We start from the raw sequence: 18,566 nt of genomic DNA on the forward strand, positions 1-18,566 counted from the left end.
TTCCTCACCCCGACGCTATCCGAAGAAGGGTCTCGACCAGAAATGTCACCCATTCCTTCTCTCCAGAGATGCTGCCTGTCCTGCTGATTTACTCCAGCATTTTGTGTCTGTCTTCAGTGTAAACCAGCATCTGCAGTTCCTTCCGACGCAAGAAATGAACATTAATGTGACCAAGATGCTATTATACAAAAGACTGAAAGTTAAAATGAGATGCAGCAAGTAATTAGAAAGTCAATGAGTATGTTGACCTTTATTGCAAGAAGGGCCAGAGCAAGTCAGTCATTTGGTTCCTGTAGCAATTGTACCACAATTCCAGTTAACCTTTCACCATTCATATCAAGAATTTATCTAACTTTGCTTCCACCATGCGAAGGAGAAATAATTCCAAAGATTCAGCTCCGGAAAAAAAACTGCTTCATCCCCGTATAAAATTGATTACACTTATATTTAAATAGTCACCTCACGTTTTAGAATCTCCCACAAGGAAACATCGTCCTCACATCAGGTTCATGCATCTTTCAATCAAGTCACCCGAGGTTTCAATAAATGCATACCTGCCCGAAAACTCTTTTTGCTAAGGCAAGAAGGGAAGTTCATGGGAATATGTAGAGAATGATATATGCTGAGATTAGTGTAAAAATGGGCAATCGATTGTCAATGTGGACTGTGGATTGAAGCACCTGAATCCGCATACTCTCATAATGACAACCTATCCATTCCAAATTTTCTTTGAACCATTTCCAATCCATTAATATCCTCTCTTAAATATGATGGCCAATAATGTTGGGTGTCAGGGGTTATGGGGCAAAGGCAGGAGAATGGGGTTGAGAGGGAACGTTAGATCGGTCATGATTGAATGGCGGAGCAGACTTGATAGACCGAATGGTCTAATCCTGCTCCTATAACTTATAGTATACATGGAATCAAAGATGTGGGCTCAACAATGCCCTGTTGAACTGAACAATGGCCTCCTTATTTTTATATAGATTTCCTCTAGCAACAAAACTGTACTGTTAGTTTTCCTACTTATTTGTGTTGCTGCACACTAGCCTTTTGCAAAAAAAGTGGAAGATTCCTCTGCCTTTACTATTAGATATGTTTTAATAGCTAGGTTGTTTTTATGAATGTTATGATTGTCATACAAACCAATTTCAAGCAAAATGGATAGGGAAGAACTGCAGATGCTGGTTTAAATTGAAGGTAGACACAAAATGCTGGAGCAACTCAGTGGGTCAGGCAGCATCTCTGGAGAGAAGGAACGGGTGTTTTCGGTCAACTGAAGAAGGGTCTCGACCTGAAACGTTACCCATTCCTTCTCTCCAGAGATGCTGCCTGACCCGCTGAGTTATTCCAGCATTTTGTGTCTATCTTCAAGTAAAATGGAATTAAATACACCAAGGATGAGTTGTTAGTTCATTGAAATATGAAAGTTGTGAAAGGATTTGATATGGTGAATGTCAAGAGGTTGTTGCTTCTAGATGGAAAATCTACAACAAGGAAGCATAGCCTCAGGATAAAGAACTGACTGTTGTGAATTGAAGTGAGAATAAAATTCTTTACACAATGTTGGTAAATCTTCAGAATTATCTAGCCCATAGGTATACTCAAATATCGATGTTAATTTTGGGATTGTTTCCATCTCACAAGTCTGTACTGACATCTGATTTAGGAAACATTCTTCCAAAATTAAAGACAGAATATAAAAAATAAGGCATGAAAATTAAGTTGAATGGAATATATAGATCTTGCTGGAATTCAATTTTTAATTACACAAAGCAAATTTAACGTGTATTTCCATACTAAAGAAGGCAATATGGAGTAAGCATGCATAGTATTCAGTTGCCCTTACAATGGTAACTCATTTGGTTGAAGATACACAGCAGATTATGCTATTCAGAACAGACATTTTCCCAGGCTTCTGCTTCCTTCACAACCCTGCCATTACCATAATTTACGATTTCCTGCAAGCTGTGGTTAAAACGCAAAGTGTAGTTTTGATTTAAGTCCTAAATCCAAAATTATGACAGACACAGAGTACATTGTAGGACGCCTTGCCATACCAGTTGTTTTTCAAAAGTAGTTTAGAGGAGATCTAAAGAATAACATTTATATCCACAGGGTAGTTGGAATCAGGAACACGGCGCAGGAGTAATTGTTGGGCAACAGTTAAGCAGACCAAATGTTGATAGGTTCCCAAGATTATCGTGTCAAGCTAAACGCTCGACGTAGATCCGCGTGGATTTGTGCTTCATCCTTGTCATTTTCCAGAACATCTAACCTTCAAGCCGTCACCCCAGTTATATGGTGACAATAGGACTCGCGACGCAACAAAATTAACGACAGAAACAAAGAACTACAAATGCTGATTTATACCAAAGATAACCAGTCTGAAGAAGGGCCCCGGTCATCACCTATCTTTTTTTTCTCTCCAGAAATGCTGCCTGACCCGCTGAGTTACTCCAGTACTTAGAGTCTATCACTGAATTTGGTTAATGGAATATCCATGGTACCGCAATAATGGATCCAAAACATTTAGAATAAACGTCGTTGACAAAAAAACATTTTCCAAAAAGAGTCATTATCCTGGAGATTTTTTTCCCCCAAAACAAAAACGATAATCTTGCTCTTCCTCGGTCTAATTGCATATAAAGTGGAAGCCAATCCGGAAAGGAGATAAAGGTCACTATCTCAAACCACCCTAACATCTCACCAATCAGAACAACACAGGGAAGGGCGGAAAAACTGAAACCCTTAACATGGAAGAACGCTAGTGTTAGTAGCGTAGGATGCTGATATTCGGCGAATTGTGTTACTGTAGCCCGACATACCGTATACAACACAAAGTAACAAATTAATTAACATTGTTTAAACATACCCGTTTGAGAGTCTATTGAAAGTGAGCCTATTTACTTTATCATTGCAAAAATAAGCGAATGTACCAAGTGAACAACAAAAAAACTTTCACGTTGCTTTTGTATGCGATTGGCTGATATATTCAAGGGTGGGAAGGATAGTGGAGGATAGGGATAGGAATCGGAATACTTTGTCACATGTGCTAGGCACAGGGAAATTCTTTGTTTGCATACACAATGTACAACACTTCTGTTACTGTGATGTTTACTGGAACTTCCCAAATGGGTTCCATTGGTCATCTCACTAATAATCATCACACTCCCCTCGCCAACATTGTGTTAATTACAGTAGTTAGTATAGCTATTTTTCCGCACTCACCAATCCATCGCAATTGCTTAGAGCCACGGTTGCTCCTGGCATATCAGTAATATCCCCGGAAAACACGCAGTCTCCATGGATTGGTTCGGTAGCTACGGTCCCAAAATCCTCCTGCCATTCCACCGTTGCACCGGGAGCAACCAGCTTGCTGTTGTGTTTCAAGCGTAAATGCAATTCTTTCCCGAAAATGGTGACGTTAAAGTACAGTTCCCGGTCTCCGCTCTGTTGTGGGCTGCTCCGTGCAACGCGCCGCCCAGACCGAAGCTGGCCGTACACCGTCGATACAATGTGCGAAATGTACTGACCCCGGTCATCGGTACTAAACGGTACTATCAGCCCATAATCCGTAAACCTCTCGAAAAGCACATCTGTGGGGGGAAAAAACACAGTTGCTACTTCCGAACCTGTATCGAGTTTCTGCGTATCTTTTTGCTGCAAAATAGCATTTCCATGCAGTTCGCTCTGAATTTATGCCATTAAATTACATTCAGAGGATTGCCATTGCCTTCTGGATAAAACATTATTTACTGGGAGTGTTTTGGTTTACATGTTTAAACCTAATACACGTTGTTCACAAAAAGGGATATTTTTGTAAATATTTACCTTCGGTTCGGGATGCATGAAGTTTGCTTTTTAATATGATCGGAATGAAAGAAATCAATAAATAAATATATCCCATAGCGTCTTTCTAGCTTGGAAGCCAACACATCTGGAAAAAAAAAGCTCCACGCAAACCCTGATTCTACTTCATGTGCGGTGGAATTGCAATGCAAAAGGTATTGTTCGCTCGTTTTCTCCCACCCTCTGTTCCGACTGACAGACGGCATACAGCCGATCCACTATTTTTGGCCTTCGATGAACTGTTCTTTAGTTTGGGGGCAGCGATCCCTTTTATCACAGCCCTTGGAGGCAGGAGTTGTTGAACCATCGGCTCCTGGAAATGCAGTGACGCTTGGGTGATTGACAGATCACGCGTCAAGTACACAGATTACACAGGGCCACTGCTGGAGAATATGAATGAGAACCATCAGACCCACAGCAACTCACCTGAGTTTAACTGGTCCAACTATCTTCTTCCTTCCTCTACAAAAAGCAATCAATTCTACATTTTTTGGTGTTATTTCCCCGCCCCCTTTTCATTGTTTGCTCACTTTTCCCACCCTCGATTGTACAACTGGTACAATTACTGAATGCAGTCATTCAGCAATTAGCCGGCACAATTGCCGAATGCAGCAATAAATGAATTACCGCGAAGATAAGACTAAAAAATGCTGGAGTAACTCAGCGGGACAGGCAGCATCGCTGGGGAGAAGGAATGGGCGATGTTTCGGGTCGAGACCCTTCTTCAGACTTGAATTACCGCATTTGTGAATTGTATCAAATGTTTAATGCAAGTTATGCACTTCAATACCCGTTACGAAAACGCATCCTATATAACTGGTATAATTAATGAACGCAGTAATCAACGAATTATTCAGTAACTAATGAATTACTGCATTCGTTAATTGTACCAATTGTTGGGACACATATTCATAAGTGATGATAAACGCAAAAAGCTGGAGTAACTAAATGTTGTTGAACTGTCTAACTTCGTATTAAAATATATCGCTAGGAACTTCCTTTGGTGAAAAGTGATGAATGTCTGCCCGTTAAATGCGCCGTACCCAGCCAAGACTGCGCACAACCAATAATAATCTCTACAATATGCCCGAACATCCAATAACGACCGCATTTGTATCTGATGGTTAACAGTTCCACACATTCCTGTGGTGTAAGGCAACTTTCTATTTTTCCAGAGAGCCCAGTCCAAAAAGTTGCCTCATTTCCATGATCTTGCTTCCTACTTTGCCTCATTTGTCACCTATATCCAGAACGCTTCCGTTTTCACAATTGTGTGTGTGTGTGTGTGAGGTTATACTGAAGCTCGATAGACACAACAAGCTGCAGCCCACACTCAGCAATGGAGTTTCCATGGTCGTCACTTTTTTTTGCATATCCGTCATTCATTTGTACCATCTCTCTCTCGTCTTTATCTCTCGTTTCCCTCTCCCCTGGCTCTCAGTCTGAGGAAGGGTCTCGACCAGAAACGTCGCATGTTCCTTTTCTCCAGAGATGCTGCCTGACCCGCTGTTACTCCAGCTTTTTGTGTCTACCCTCGGTTTAAACCCGGCATCTGTAGTCCCTTCCTACACATTTTATACTGAAGCTCGCTCTGTCTCGAGCTCTGACTGAACCGGCAAACGTGGCGCCAGCTCCAACCCTTCCCCTTCGGGCCGCTTGGCACATGCGCTGTCTCGCCGCCTCGCTCGCTCGCGCTGGGTCTGGGGATGGCCGCGCTCCGTGGCGCAGCCGCACAACCTCGCCCCGCCCCCCCATTGCCGACCACGCCCTCCGTCGCCGACCACGCCCCCCCCCGTCGCCGACCACGCCCTCCGTCGCCGCCCGTCGCCGCCCGTCGCCGACCACGCCCCCCCCCCGTCGCGACCACGCCCTCCGTCGCCGACCACGCCCCCCCCAATGCGGCGCCCGTTAGCATTTGAATATCTACCGCGCATCGCGTTGTCACAAATGGAAGGTCAGTACAACCGCGGCTTCTTTCATATTTCTTTGGGACTTTTAAAATCCAAAATGTACTGAATAATATAAATAATAATGTGTATATGTATACGTGTGTGCGTGTATATATATATTTGTATGTATAATAGACACAAAATCATGTGTGTGTGTATATGCATGTGTGCATCTACTCATGCATGTGTATATATGCATGCGTGTGTATGTATATATGCATGTATATATATGCATATGTATATAATATGCGCATGTATATATGTGTGTACAAAAGGGAACTGCAGATGCTGGAATATCGAAGGTACACAAAATTGCTGGGGAAACTCAGCGGGTGCAGCGGGTATATATGTGTGTATGCATGTGTATGTATATACGTATGTGTGTACCCCATTCTCCTGCCTTCTTCCCATAACTCCTGACACCTGTAATAATCAAGAATCTATCTCTGCCTTAAAAATATAATTGACGGCCTCCACAGCCTTCTGTGGCAAAGAATTCCACAGATGCACCACCCTCTGACTAAAGAAGTTCCTTCTCATCTCCTTCCTAAAGGAACGTCCTTTAATTCTGAGGCTATGACCTTTAGTCCTAGACTCTCCCACTAGTGGAAACATCCTCTCCACATCCACTTTATCCAAGCCTTTCAGTATTTGGTATGTTTCAATGAGGCCTAAGCAGGTTTTGTGAATGTATGAACTAAGAGTAGCTACAGATATCTGGGGTGGGAGATTGCAACCTTCACGTGGTCCGCCCTGTTTCGACTAATGCAATCATCCTGGTGTGCACAAACAAATAAGATCAAATAGAACAAGTTAGGCTGTGCACTCCATAATAAAGAAGAAGAAGCTCAACCTCGATTACTTTACCCCCCCCCCCCCGGGCCCCTGCCATTCCAATATATTAATTGCTAACTGGAAATTAGTCCTTGTGTAAGTTCTGGATGATCGAGGCAGTGTTATTGGCCATGGGTGAGAGAATCGATATAAGAAATAAACGGTAGAATGAGAGCGATGGGGTTAGTCAGACAGTTAGCATAAACTCAAAGGGCTGAATGCACCTAATGCTCAGTAAAACATTTCCAGCATTGGCAATGTTCTTGTAAATCAATATACCATCTCAATGTAAAGGAATAGGTGACGTTTTGGGTTGTGACCCTTCTTCAGACTGAGAGTCAGGGGAAAGGGAAACGAAAGATATAGAAGGTAAATAGTACAAATTAATGAAAGATGTTCAAAACACAACAGTGATCAAGGAAAGGCGGAGCCCACAATGCTCCATTTACTCTGTTTTTCTTTATCCAGATGTTACCTGACCCACAGAGTCTTTCCAATATGTTATGTACTTACTCTGAATAAAGTAGTTTGTTAATGTTCTAATCAGCTATTGACAGAGGTTGATAAATTCCAGAGGGAATAGCCTTCCTTTATAATTTTCCTGTCCAAGCCTCAACACTGATTTCTGCCCACTAATATTGTGTCATTTCTACTTGCCCTTTATACAGTGCTCTCCTTTCTTCCATACATTTATTCCCACATCAATGTCTTATATTTATAGTCGGCCCTTTGATCTTGGCATGTCATGTGGACCACCTCACATTTAACTTGTTTAAATATCTTTGGCAGACAGCTAGTTTAATTATCCAATCCTGGCTTCAGCTAAGCTACAAAAACAATGATAGGGTTCTGTTTTCCATTGCTGAAACTGAATATTTTTCAAATATTATTAAAAAAATACAAAGATGATGCCAATTTCTTTACCATAAACTACCTACCTGAAATGCTCTTCCCGATCTCATTTCCAACATTATACAAGGAACCTCTAGATTTATTATGTTACAAAGATGAGTTATTTGATGTAATAACTATATCTAAAAAGTTTGGTGCTAGGGTTTGTTTTTAAATTAAACCATTTTTTTATTACTGTCTTTGAACTTGTATTTTTATGTTTTAATTAAATGAGCATGTTTTCTGTCAGCTCTGCTACATCATAAAAAAGCCAGAGAATCAAATATAAAAGGTCACTGTTACCATGCTTTCACAGTTACCTGACGATTTGTACTTGACCCCTTTATTTTCTCATTTACAGGTTACTTTTCAGCAAATTCATTCAAAAGCATGATGTCATTTTTCACGGGTCCAGTTCATCCCAACTCTTGCTCTATTCCATGTTTTTAGAAGTTACTAGACCAAGTGCAGACCCGTTGGGTCTGTTTCCCCAATGGCGTTTGCGGGGGGGGGGGTGGGGGCGGGGGGGCTGCGGCATCACACTCACATTAACCACCCCCCAAACACACAGGTGGAGGGAGGGGGGGTGAGAAGAGGGGAGGGAGGGGAGAGGAGGAGGAGGAAACGGAACAGATTTGGGAGGGAAAGGAGAGCGGGGTAGGGGGTGAGAGAGGGGGATGGGGAGAGAGATGTGGGGGAGGAGGGGATGGGGAGGGAGGGGGGGAGGGAGGGGGAGAGGGGTGGGGGGAGAGAGGGGAAAGAGTGGGGAGGGAGAGTGGAGGGGAAGGGGGGAGAGGTGGAAGAGTGGGTAGGGAGGAGGAGAGGGGTAGGGGGAGTGATGGAAGAGGGACAGAGGGGTAGGAAGAAGGGGGCGGATGGAGAGAGGGAAGGGGGTGGGGTAGAGAGGGAAGGGGGTGGGGGAGAGAGGGATGGGTGGGAGAGGGAGAGGGGTGAGGAGAGGGAAACATAGAAATCAAGTGCAGGAGTAGGCCATTCGGCCCTTCGAGCCTGCACCACCATTCAATATGATCATGGCTGATCATCCAACTCAGTATCCTGTACCTGCCTTCTCTCCATACCCCCTGATCCCTTTAGCCACAAGGGCCACATCTAAGTCCCTCTTAAATATAGCCAATGAACTGGCCTCAACTACTTTCTGTGGCAGAGAATTCCAGAGATTCACCACTCTCTGTGTGAAAAATGTTTTTCTCATCTCTGTCCTAAAGGATTTCCCCCTTATCTTTAAACTGTGACCCCTTGTTCATGACTTCCTCAACATCTGAAACAATCTTCCTGCATCTAGCCTGTCCAACCCCTTAAGAATTTTGTACGTTTCTATAAGATCCGCCCTCAATCTTCTAAATTCTAGCGTGTACAAGCCGAGTCTATCCATTCTTTCTTCATATGAAAGTCCTGACATCCCAGAAATCAGTCTGGTGAACCTTCTCTGTACTCCCTCTATGGCAAGAATGTCTTTGAGCATTGGGCATTGTGACATCACACGATGGAACGTTCACCATGTGCTGGGGCTCCTGCAAAGGCATATGTAAATGAATCTATTCCGATTGGACATATGTGAACATTGGGCATTGTGACATCACACAATGGAACGTTCACCATGGGCTGGGGCTCCTGCAAAGGCATATGTAAATGAATCCATTCCGATTGGACATCTGTGAGCATCAGGCATTGTGACATCACACGATGGAACGTTCACCAGGGGCTGGGGCTGCTTCTATGTGTGACAAGCCAGTTTATTTTTGAAATACTGGGGGGGGGGGGGGGGGGGGGGGCGGAGGGAGAATGATTTGATTAAAAACGTGTACTTAAACACGACGAAATGTAATGAGGAGCGGATACTTAGAAAGAAAAGTGAAATCTCTACCGAAATGGAAAAGATGTCGCCGATTCTGCATCTGGTTTCGGAGTTGCAAGGAATCAAAGGAAGAAATGCAGCCGGCAGCCGTCCATGTAAATGGATCCATTCCGATTGGACATCTGCGAGCATTGGGCATTGTGACATAACACGATGGAACGAATCAAAAGGCAGAAAGGCAGCCGGGCGGCAGGCACACAGTTTTATATATTAACTAGACCAAGGGGTCTGCTCCCCCAACGCAGCCGTTCCCTACCCGTAGCCCCCACGGGAGACGTGGTCCTCCAATTCAAGCGGCTCAGGAATAAGCAGTGCGGCTGGTTTTAAATGGCGTCTTTGAGGCGAGACGCGGGCGCCAGCAGCCGTTATGGTCGCTGGCCAGCAGGAGGCGACAAAATGAGTGAGTGGGAGGGGGGGAGAAGGATTTAATGAAAAATGTGGACATAAACATAACGAAATCTAATGAGGAGTGGATAGTTGGAATGAAAAGTGAAATGTCTACCGAAATGGCTGCTTCTATGGGTGAGAAGCCAGTTTATTTTTGAAATGTGGGGGGGGGGAGAAGGATTTGATTAAAAAGGTGTGCATAAACACGATGAAATGTAATGAGGAGTGGATACTTAGAAAGAAAAGTGAAATCTCTACCGAAATGGAAAAGATCTTGGCGATTGTGCGTCTGGATTCGGCGTGGCAAGGAATCAAAGGAAGAAAGGCAGCCGGCAGCCGTACATGTAAATGGATCCATTCCGATTGGACATCTGCGAGCATTGGGCATTCCGATTGGACATCTGCGAGTATTGGGCATTGTGACATCACACGATGGAACGAATCAAAAGGCAGCCGGACGGCAGGCGGCAGCCACAGAGTTTTATATAATAATAGAATAGATAGATAGATAGATAGAAGATAGATAACACAATATCTAATAAAATACAATAACATGTAAGTAACATATCCAAGCAATATGGGAAGACTTGAAACCATTGTATTAGACCTCCACTAGCTTGAATCTCTAACCATTCCAGAAAATTAACCCAAGCTGGGTCAGATCATTTGCAATTTTTGCATTGTGTTAGCAGAGGGTTATGTTTTAACCATATTGCTGTTCCACTACTTAAGTCAACTATTTCAATGTCCATAATGCCACCTAGCTCCATTCCATTTCAGTTTCTGGGATACTGATAACATAATCACAAGTGTGTTGATTGTGCTAATAACACCTTTCCATGTTCTACCCAAACTGAATATTTTTCAAATATTATTAAAAAATACAGCTTGACATGTGATTCTACAAAACTTTGTTTGCACTGGGTCTTGCTCTAACAACACCCCATCTCTAACAACACCCCAAGTCTTCCTATTGTTTGTGTTTGTGCCCACGATCTCTATGTGTGGCCATCTCCGTATGTGTGTGTCAATCTGGTTAAAATCTGGTTAATTCCTATCTTCTTCCTAACGCTAGGCCATAGCTTTCCCATTTTCACATATCATACTCACGTTTTTCCCATGGTCGCCATAAATATCTTCCCGTCGCATTTCCACCTTTATTTTCGAAGTTGCAGCCTTTTAAAATACCCAAAACCAAGTTTTTAAACCCACTAACAAAATACTGAATAGTGGAAGTTGGGAAGATACGGCAGGTAAATCACATAAATAATTGGAAAATACTTTTATTTGCTGACTAGGTCAATCAAAAGCATTTGTCAGATTGAAAGGCATACAACTGACTCTTCTTGCAAATCTATGTTGGTTGTTGATTTAACAGCACTGAAGCCGCACTTGCTCTCTGGATAAACACGTTCAAATAAGTACTTGCAGTTTTAAAAGAAAGACCCATATGGATATTGTGCCAGCAACACCAAGGGGTGAAATTCCACTACAGTTGTTGTAATTGTTTGATTTCCAAGTAAAAAGCAAAGTCAACTTCTGCCAGGAAGAACTTATTTTCACTCAAGTATACCTTATTGCACAGTGAAATTAAACTGACCAATTTCCCCAATAGGTTTTTGGTGCTGGTTTGTGATGAACTTAAATTGGCCACCATTCCAAAGAAAATAACAATTAATAATAATAATGGATGGGATTTATATAGCGCCTTTCTAGAATACTCAAGGCGCTTTACATCGCATTATTCATACATTCCTCAGTCACACTCGGTGGTGGTGAGCTACCTCTGTAGCCACAGCTGCCCTGGGGCAGACTGACGGAAGCGTGGCTGCTAATCTGCGCCTACGGCCCCTCCGACCACCACCAATCACTCACACACATTCACACATAGGCAAAGGTGGGTGAAGTGTCTTGCCCAAGGACACAACGACAGTATGCACTCCAAGCGGGATTCGAACCGGCTACCTTCCGGTCGCCAGCCGAACACTTAGCCCATTGTGCCATCTGTCGTCCCAATTAACACCAAAGGTGTCAGTATTGTTTTTGGTGTACAATATATATACATTGTATTCAAGTTTCATAAGCACATGAAAGTGCTATTTAAGGAGGACATTAAAACTTCAACAAAGAACATGAGGATGCAGTTCATTATTTTACCCAGTTTACAACAATCACTGACAAAGGAGGATTTGATTTGTCAGGTAACGGCACTGTGGCAGAGTTGCTTCCTGCCAGCACCAGAGGCCCGGGTTCTTGGTTTCCTGGTCCTCCAAAAATATTCCAAATTGAATTTAAACTTCGATCATGACTACGGGTGCTGTCTGTACAGAATTTGTATTTTTTCCCTGTGACCGTGTGTGTTTTCTCTGGGTGCTCTGGTTACCTCCCACACCCCAAAGACGTACTGGTTTGTAGGTTAATTGGCTTTGACAAAATGATAAATTGTCCCTAGCGTGTTGGATAGTGATAATATACGAGGTGACTACTGGCCGGTGTTGTATCTCTAAAGTAATGTCTAAAGTAACCATAGGCTATTGGGATCCCATGGATCCTGGAGAACTGCAAATATCATTTGAGGCTGGTGAATCAAAAATAAAAAATGCCAAAAATACTCAGCAAGTCAGGCTGCATCTGTGGGATGAGAAGTCACTGTTTCAGGTTGGAGCTGTTAAGATTGAATAAATTATTAATTTCAGGCAGTGTTCATTGTTCAAGCCTTATTTCATTCATTGTTACTAAAAAGTGATCAGATGAGATGTTGTTGACTTGGGGTAATCAAAGATTGACAAATTGAGAAGTGAGGTTATCGATGGCTTACACAACATTTGCAGCCTCTTGGAATGTCAGGAGTACCCTTACTGAAGAGCACCATTGAGTTGAGGTCAATATTCCAGTGCTCCAGTGATTGCCCACATAACCAAATCGTATGTCTTCCTGACTAAGCTGGAGTGCAGTACTTGGCGGTAGAAATGTTTGGGAATGAAACAAATCTTTGGTAGTTCCAGGGTTAAGGATGGTTTCCATTCAGTTATGTAGGTTCTCAGATGAAGCCAGTGCAAAACATGCACTCGTCCATGTGGAAAGTGGTGACTGCAACGATGTGGATGGGTAGTCTTTGGAATGTTCTATTGTTTGCCAGGGCCTTGGTGTGCCCCCAAAGCATAGAATCAAGATTTTTGAGCCAATTATGAATGCCTTTTTCCACTATCAATAATGGATGGGATTTTATATAGCGTCTTTCTAATACTCAAGGCGCTTTACATCGCATTATTCATTAACTCCTCAGTCACACTCGGTGGTGGTAAGCTACTTCTGTAGCCACAGCTGCCCTGGGGCAGACTGACGGAAGCGTGGCTGCCAATCTGCGCCTACGGCCCCTCCGACCACCACCAATCACTCACACACATTCACACACATTCACACACAGGCAAAGGTGGGTGAAGTGTCTTGCCCAAGGACACAACGACAGTATGCACTCCAAGCGGGATTCGAACCGGCTACCTTCCGGTTGCCAGCCGAACACTTAGCCCATTGTGCCATCTGTCGTCCCATCAATGTTCATGGGCCAGAGTCCCAGGGATCAATAGGGATGTTGTTTCTTTTTATTGCACACAATTTGAGCAAATTCTTGAACTTTTTTATTACACCCAACGAATAAACTACTCACCATTGCACAACCAGAGAGTCTTTTAGTGGCTGAGTTCCCAGGCAATCATGGCAAAGTGATGATTAGGCCTGTCACTGTGGGTTTGTTTGCAAGGATCCTTGTATTCCAGGTCCCAAACTTCATACAGTTGAGTAGAAGCTGCCTGTGCGTGGTTTATTTTAACATGCTGTGGCTATGGCACGACAGCTATCACACAGACTATTCAGAGCAAAATCTTGCTCTAGCGGCAATAACAAGATTTGGCCGCGTAGGTATTAACATTCACACTTTAGTAGGTATATGTACTGTCTCTGCATGTGCCTAGTACATAAATCTGAGGTTCTTGATGCCATTCTAAATGTGCTCTCTCCACTTCGAATTATTCTGAGCCATAAACCTAAGAATCTTGCACAGATGTTCACCACCCTCTGTATGGAAAAACCTACCTTCTCAGATCTCCTTTGCTCCCTTGTTTTTGACCTTGAATATTCCATAGAGAATAAACCCAGCCTATCCCTCTAACTACAGCCCTCTATTCCACGCTATATCCTGGTAAATCTCTTCTGCATTCTTTTGCTACTCTATCGTTCCTGTAATGTGGTGACCAGAACTGGACATGATACTCCAAGTGTGGTCTAACCAAAGTTTTGTACAGCTGCAACATGAGGTCCCGACTCTTATACTCGGTGCCCTGACCAATGAAAGCAAATGCCTTAATTTCCCTGTAGTAACTAACCTGTTCACTGCCAAGCTTTGTTTTTCACTATTGGCCATCACCCGAGTAAACACGGGGGTGGTACTGAACAGGTTAACAGAGCTATGCACATGCACTGGACATTCTCTGTACGAGAATGCTCCAAAAGTACCTGCAATTTACTTCCCATCATATTTGTCTGGATTAAATTCCATGTGCCTAGCTTTGAGTTTATCTATATCCCACTGTATCGGACAACAGCCTTCTTTCCTATTTACAACCTCAGGAATTTTCGTATCATCTGCAATCTTATCATCACAAGATTTATATTATCATCCAAGTCATTTTTATATTATAAGCAAAAAGGGTCCTGGCAGCGATCCTGTGGTACACCACTTGTTTCAAATTTACAGTCAGTAAAGCACCCATCCATTATTACCTTCTGCCTTCTACCACCAAGACAAATTTGGGTCTAGTTTGCCAACACACCTCGGATTCATTGTATCTCAACTTTCTGGACCAGTCAACCTTGTCAGAAGCTTTACTAAAGTCCTTGTAAACCATGTCTACTTTTCAAAATTGTCTTTCATTTATTTCTGGAAGATTCAAGGTTTATTCTGGACAAAATGCCAGATTTGTGTATTAAATATTTAACAAATTCCTATTAGGCCACTCAATAACAAACTGATACCAATTAAAGCATCAGAATAGCATCATTTAATAATTTAGATGTTATTTTAGAAATCTGGCATTACCTTTATTTTGAGATATTGTGATCTTTCAAAAATAGTTTTGCTGAGCAAAGTCATGGGGATTACTGCTGGGGAAATAGAATATTTCAAATTTCAGGAAATTAATACCAGTAGTAGTCAGAAAAGAGCATATGATGAGTTCTATGGCTATTGTGGATGAGTCTATTGCAGCCTCCATTATGCTTCATGACTGGTCTGGCCTTTGTGGTCGAGCTCATCAAAGATGTCAGTGTCCTCACAATTAGAGCTATTGTATCCAAATACCCTCTGACAAGCTCCTTCACCATCACCATCACCCTCATAGTTTAAGAATAAGTAACTGTTTCTTCATTTACACATTCTTACTCCCTCCGATGTGCAATGTCCTGTCCTTGAGTCTTGAATTGAAAGAGGGACATACATTTAATAAGAGTAGAGATAAATAAATTTCATGTAACTTGTCAAAATGGATTGAGGGAGAAGTGAGATTAGAAAACTGAGGCCAGTTCATTGGCTATATTTAAGAGGGAGTTAGATGTGGCCCTTGTGGCTAAAGGGATCAGGGGGTATGGAGAGAAGGCAGGTACAGGATACCGAGTTGGATGATCAGCCATGATCATATTGAATGGCGGTGCAGGCTCGAAGGGCTGAATGACCTACTCCTGCACCTATTTTCTATGTTTCTAAGACGTGGTTAAGATCCGCAGTTTTGGGGACAGAGCCTTCTCCAGGGCAGCTCCCAGGCTCTGGAACTCCCTCCCCCACCTGATCCGCAATTCCGTGTCCCTCACCATCTTCCAGTCCCGCCTCAAGCCCCACGTCCCCCTCCCTTTTCATCTGTGCTTGAATTGCCTCATATTGTGTTTTGAATTGAATTCTGTCTTTAATTTGTGTACTAGTCATGTCTCTACTATTTATTTAATTCCGCTTACATGTTTTTCCTCTACTTGCTAAATTTTTGTAAGGTGTCCTTGAGACTCTTGAAAGGCGCCCATAAATAAAATTTATTATTATTATACTTCATTTACTCTTTGACTGATCGATCATCAGTGACTCAATGTCACATCAATAAAAAGCCATCAGCACTGGATAGTTCAGCATTGCTTGGACCAGACATAATTTTGGTTGTTATACTGAGGACCCGTGCCACAAAATTGGCTATACCTAGAGCTGAACAGTTCCAGTATGGTCAAACACTGGCATCTTTCAATGTAGAAACTTTTCCATATTGAATGTACCACCCTGAACAATCCAGAACATTATGGAAGTAGTTGTTCATGGTGCTAGGAAGTGGTATGTCCACAGCAGTCTTATTGATTTTGTGGATTAGTTCCAACTGAGTGGGAAACCTGTTGGAGTTAAAGTGTGGCATTGCAGCAAGAAAGATTGAAAATATCGAGGGCCACGGACACACCATTACTTGAAATGAGGGACGAGACTGAGATTGACCCAATGGATAACATCATGGCTTACATTAACAGAAGATGGAGATTTATTTTTGTCGGGAGCAGAATTTGAGTAGTTCTCCCGGGTCCTTCCTCGTTGAATGAATCAAAGACTTTTAGCATTATAGGTAACCTCTTAGAATGCACAGAATCTGAGTGGAAACAAGACTTCAATGAACCTGAGGGACCAGCTAATGAAATGAAAGGACTTGTCGGTAACATTCACATCAAGCCCATCAACTCCCACAACATGACTATACATACTTTCTCACCCAGTTTCCTGCCTAGACCCCATACTATTTTCAAATTTTCTCCATTGCATCTATTTTAAGAAAGTAATTTTTCATGCAAATGCCAAGGATTCCTCTTCACCATGTATATTTTTTTATTTTTTTACATTCATGCTCTTTTCCCTCCCAATGCCATAATAGAATCTGTGTGTTCTCCTTCCACATTCAACTCATTGAGGTGAAATACTGATAATTCTTTCAAGTCATTATACTTAATTTGCTGCTTATGATGCCGCATTGGAAAGATTTAATGGCTGATTGTGAAATACTTATGTTCAGTCGGCTAAAGTGGCCAGAATAGGAAACTTAATTTCACAATTTAAGACACTTGCTCTGGGATTGACTTTTGGAAACAGTCTTAAACACAATGTAATATAAGTTTTAAATGTGCTTTACAGATAGTACTTGATGCAATTGTGAATCGAAGATTGGTTAGATTTTGTTAATCCGTTCGTTAATGAGGGAAAAACAGATGTATGGAATTTGGTCATCACCTGATAGAACAATGGAATTGGTTTGATCGCCTACACGAGTAGCTCCTTTCTTTTATTTCCTGTCTCTTTCTAAATTTTTCTAAATTTGGGTCAAAAAAGTCCGTTGAACTATTGAAAAGTAAATCATAATGTTTAGGGTCTGAAAAATTAATGAAAGTGATTTGGAGGAACAAATAGACCAAAACAAGCTGTACCTTCCTTTCTTGATTCTGCTAGCATATATAAATAATATAGCTATATCCTATTTTCATAATCCTTAACACTTGTAATTGTCAAATTTTAACGGTAAGGTTTGTCCTCAGTATGAATATACACATGTTCTTGTTTGAAAAATGATTAAAAAAATTATTTTAACCTTGAGTACAATGCAATTTTGGCTATTCCATGGTCACCTGTTGCTGCTCTGGAAATTTGATCAGGCACTTTCTGTTTAGCCTGACGCAGTTTCAGCAGCGGATGATCAGCTTGTAACATGAGATATTATTGCCTTGATAATGGTTATTTTCTAGAGTGTCTGATGTAAATTACAACTCTCAGATCTAGGAAACAACTATTGTTTGGGATTCTACAACCATAATTTCCATTTTGTTATAGGCTCCATTGGTATACCATTGAAACCATAATTTGACTAACCATGCAAAGCTAGGCAGCTCAGACGTCCTCTGGAGGTTATTTCCAAAGCATTAAGTACTCTCGAGTTAACTCAAACAATTCCTTTTGAGCTCCTTGGCATTTGCTGAATACCCAGAACAAATGCTTATGTACGTAATCTGCAAAAAATGGATTGACATTGTACCTGCTATGGTCCTTTAAATGAAGACACATTCAAGGAGATTTGTTGCAAAATATTTAATAATTTACTTTCTGGCACTACACAATTAAGGATTGTATGATTCATAAAACTTAAAGAAATTTCAACTTAAAAACTCATAAAACTTACAAGTTAATCTCTGCAAAATAAAATGTACAATGTTTAAATGTAAAACTACAAAAGATGTTGCAGCCCCATTCTGCCAATTTGGCATTAAAATCCTGCAGAATAATAAACTTTGTATTTCTTCTTCATTAAAATAGTATTTGTTTCTAACTCGGTAAAGACAAAAGATGCTTCAAAAGCATTCATAAAAATAAAGTATCAGTCCTTTTATATACATGTTAACTTTGAAGTAATTTGTGTTATTAAGATGTGATTTTAGATAAGTCATCGGTCATTAAAAAAAAATACACGATTTTCTTTTGATGTGTAAAATTTATTTTCTGATTTTCAAGTGAGCATACCAGGCAAAAATGTATATTGCACTGAGTCACATTTGGCAGCATGGATTTATCTGACAAATTGAGCAAACAAATAGTAAAACCATTATACATGTTAAACTACACCAAACTGCATATGTTAAATATATTTCATTTTCCTTTGTGCTTCCGTCAATAGACTTATGGTTAAGAGGTACCAAACTTAAACAGGTCTAAAATGGTT

At 41.6% G+C, this 18,566-nt stretch overlaps 2 protein-coding genes and 1 long non-coding RNA gene across 5 annotated transcripts in view; 1 reads left to right on the forward strand and 2 right to left on the reverse strand.

Moving 5' to 3' along the window:
- LOC116966568 (A disintegrin and metalloproteinase with thrombospondin motifs 3-like) overlaps window positions 1-5,310 on the reverse strand; it is a 110,894-nt gene extending 105,584 nt beyond the window's left edge. For 2 of the 3 annotated variants that reach the window (XM_033012954.1, XM_033012953.1), the window contains exons 1-2: window positions 3,835-5,309; window positions 3,232-3,599 (exon numbers count right to left, since the gene is read on the reverse strand). In XM_033012954.1, coding sequence (XP_032868845.1) covers window positions 3,232-3,599; window positions 3,835-3,910 — 444 coding nt within the window. In that variant the 5' untranslated portion in view covers window positions 3,911-5,309. Of the gene's footprint in view, window positions 1-3,231; window positions 3,600-3,834 lie in introns of all 3 variants that reach the window. The other variant, XM_033012955.1, reaches the window with a different exon arrangement.
- Window positions 1,327-18,566, reverse strand: part of pald1 (phosphatase domain containing paladin 1) — a 188,600-nt gene continuing 171,360 nt past the window's right edge. Inside the window, exon 21 of the transcript XR_004410053.1 lies at window positions 1,327-1,368. The gene's annotated coding sequence lies outside the window, so the exon portion shown is untranslated. The remainder of the gene's footprint in view (window positions 1,369-18,566) is intronic.
- LOC116966571 lies at window positions 10,315-18,063 on the forward strand. The gene is made up of 2 exons (XR_004410055.1): window positions 10,315-10,344; window positions 16,994-18,063. It is a non-coding gene; the product is annotated as an uncharacterized LOC116966571 (long non-coding RNA).

The sequence above is a fragment of the Amblyraja radiata genome, chromosome 37 (assembly GCF_010909765.2).
Source record: "Amblyraja radiata isolate CabotCenter1 chromosome 37, sAmbRad1.1.pri, whole genome shotgun sequence".
Taxonomy (NCBI): domain Eukaryota; kingdom Metazoa; phylum Chordata; class Chondrichthyes; order Rajiformes; family Rajidae; genus Amblyraja; species Amblyraja radiata.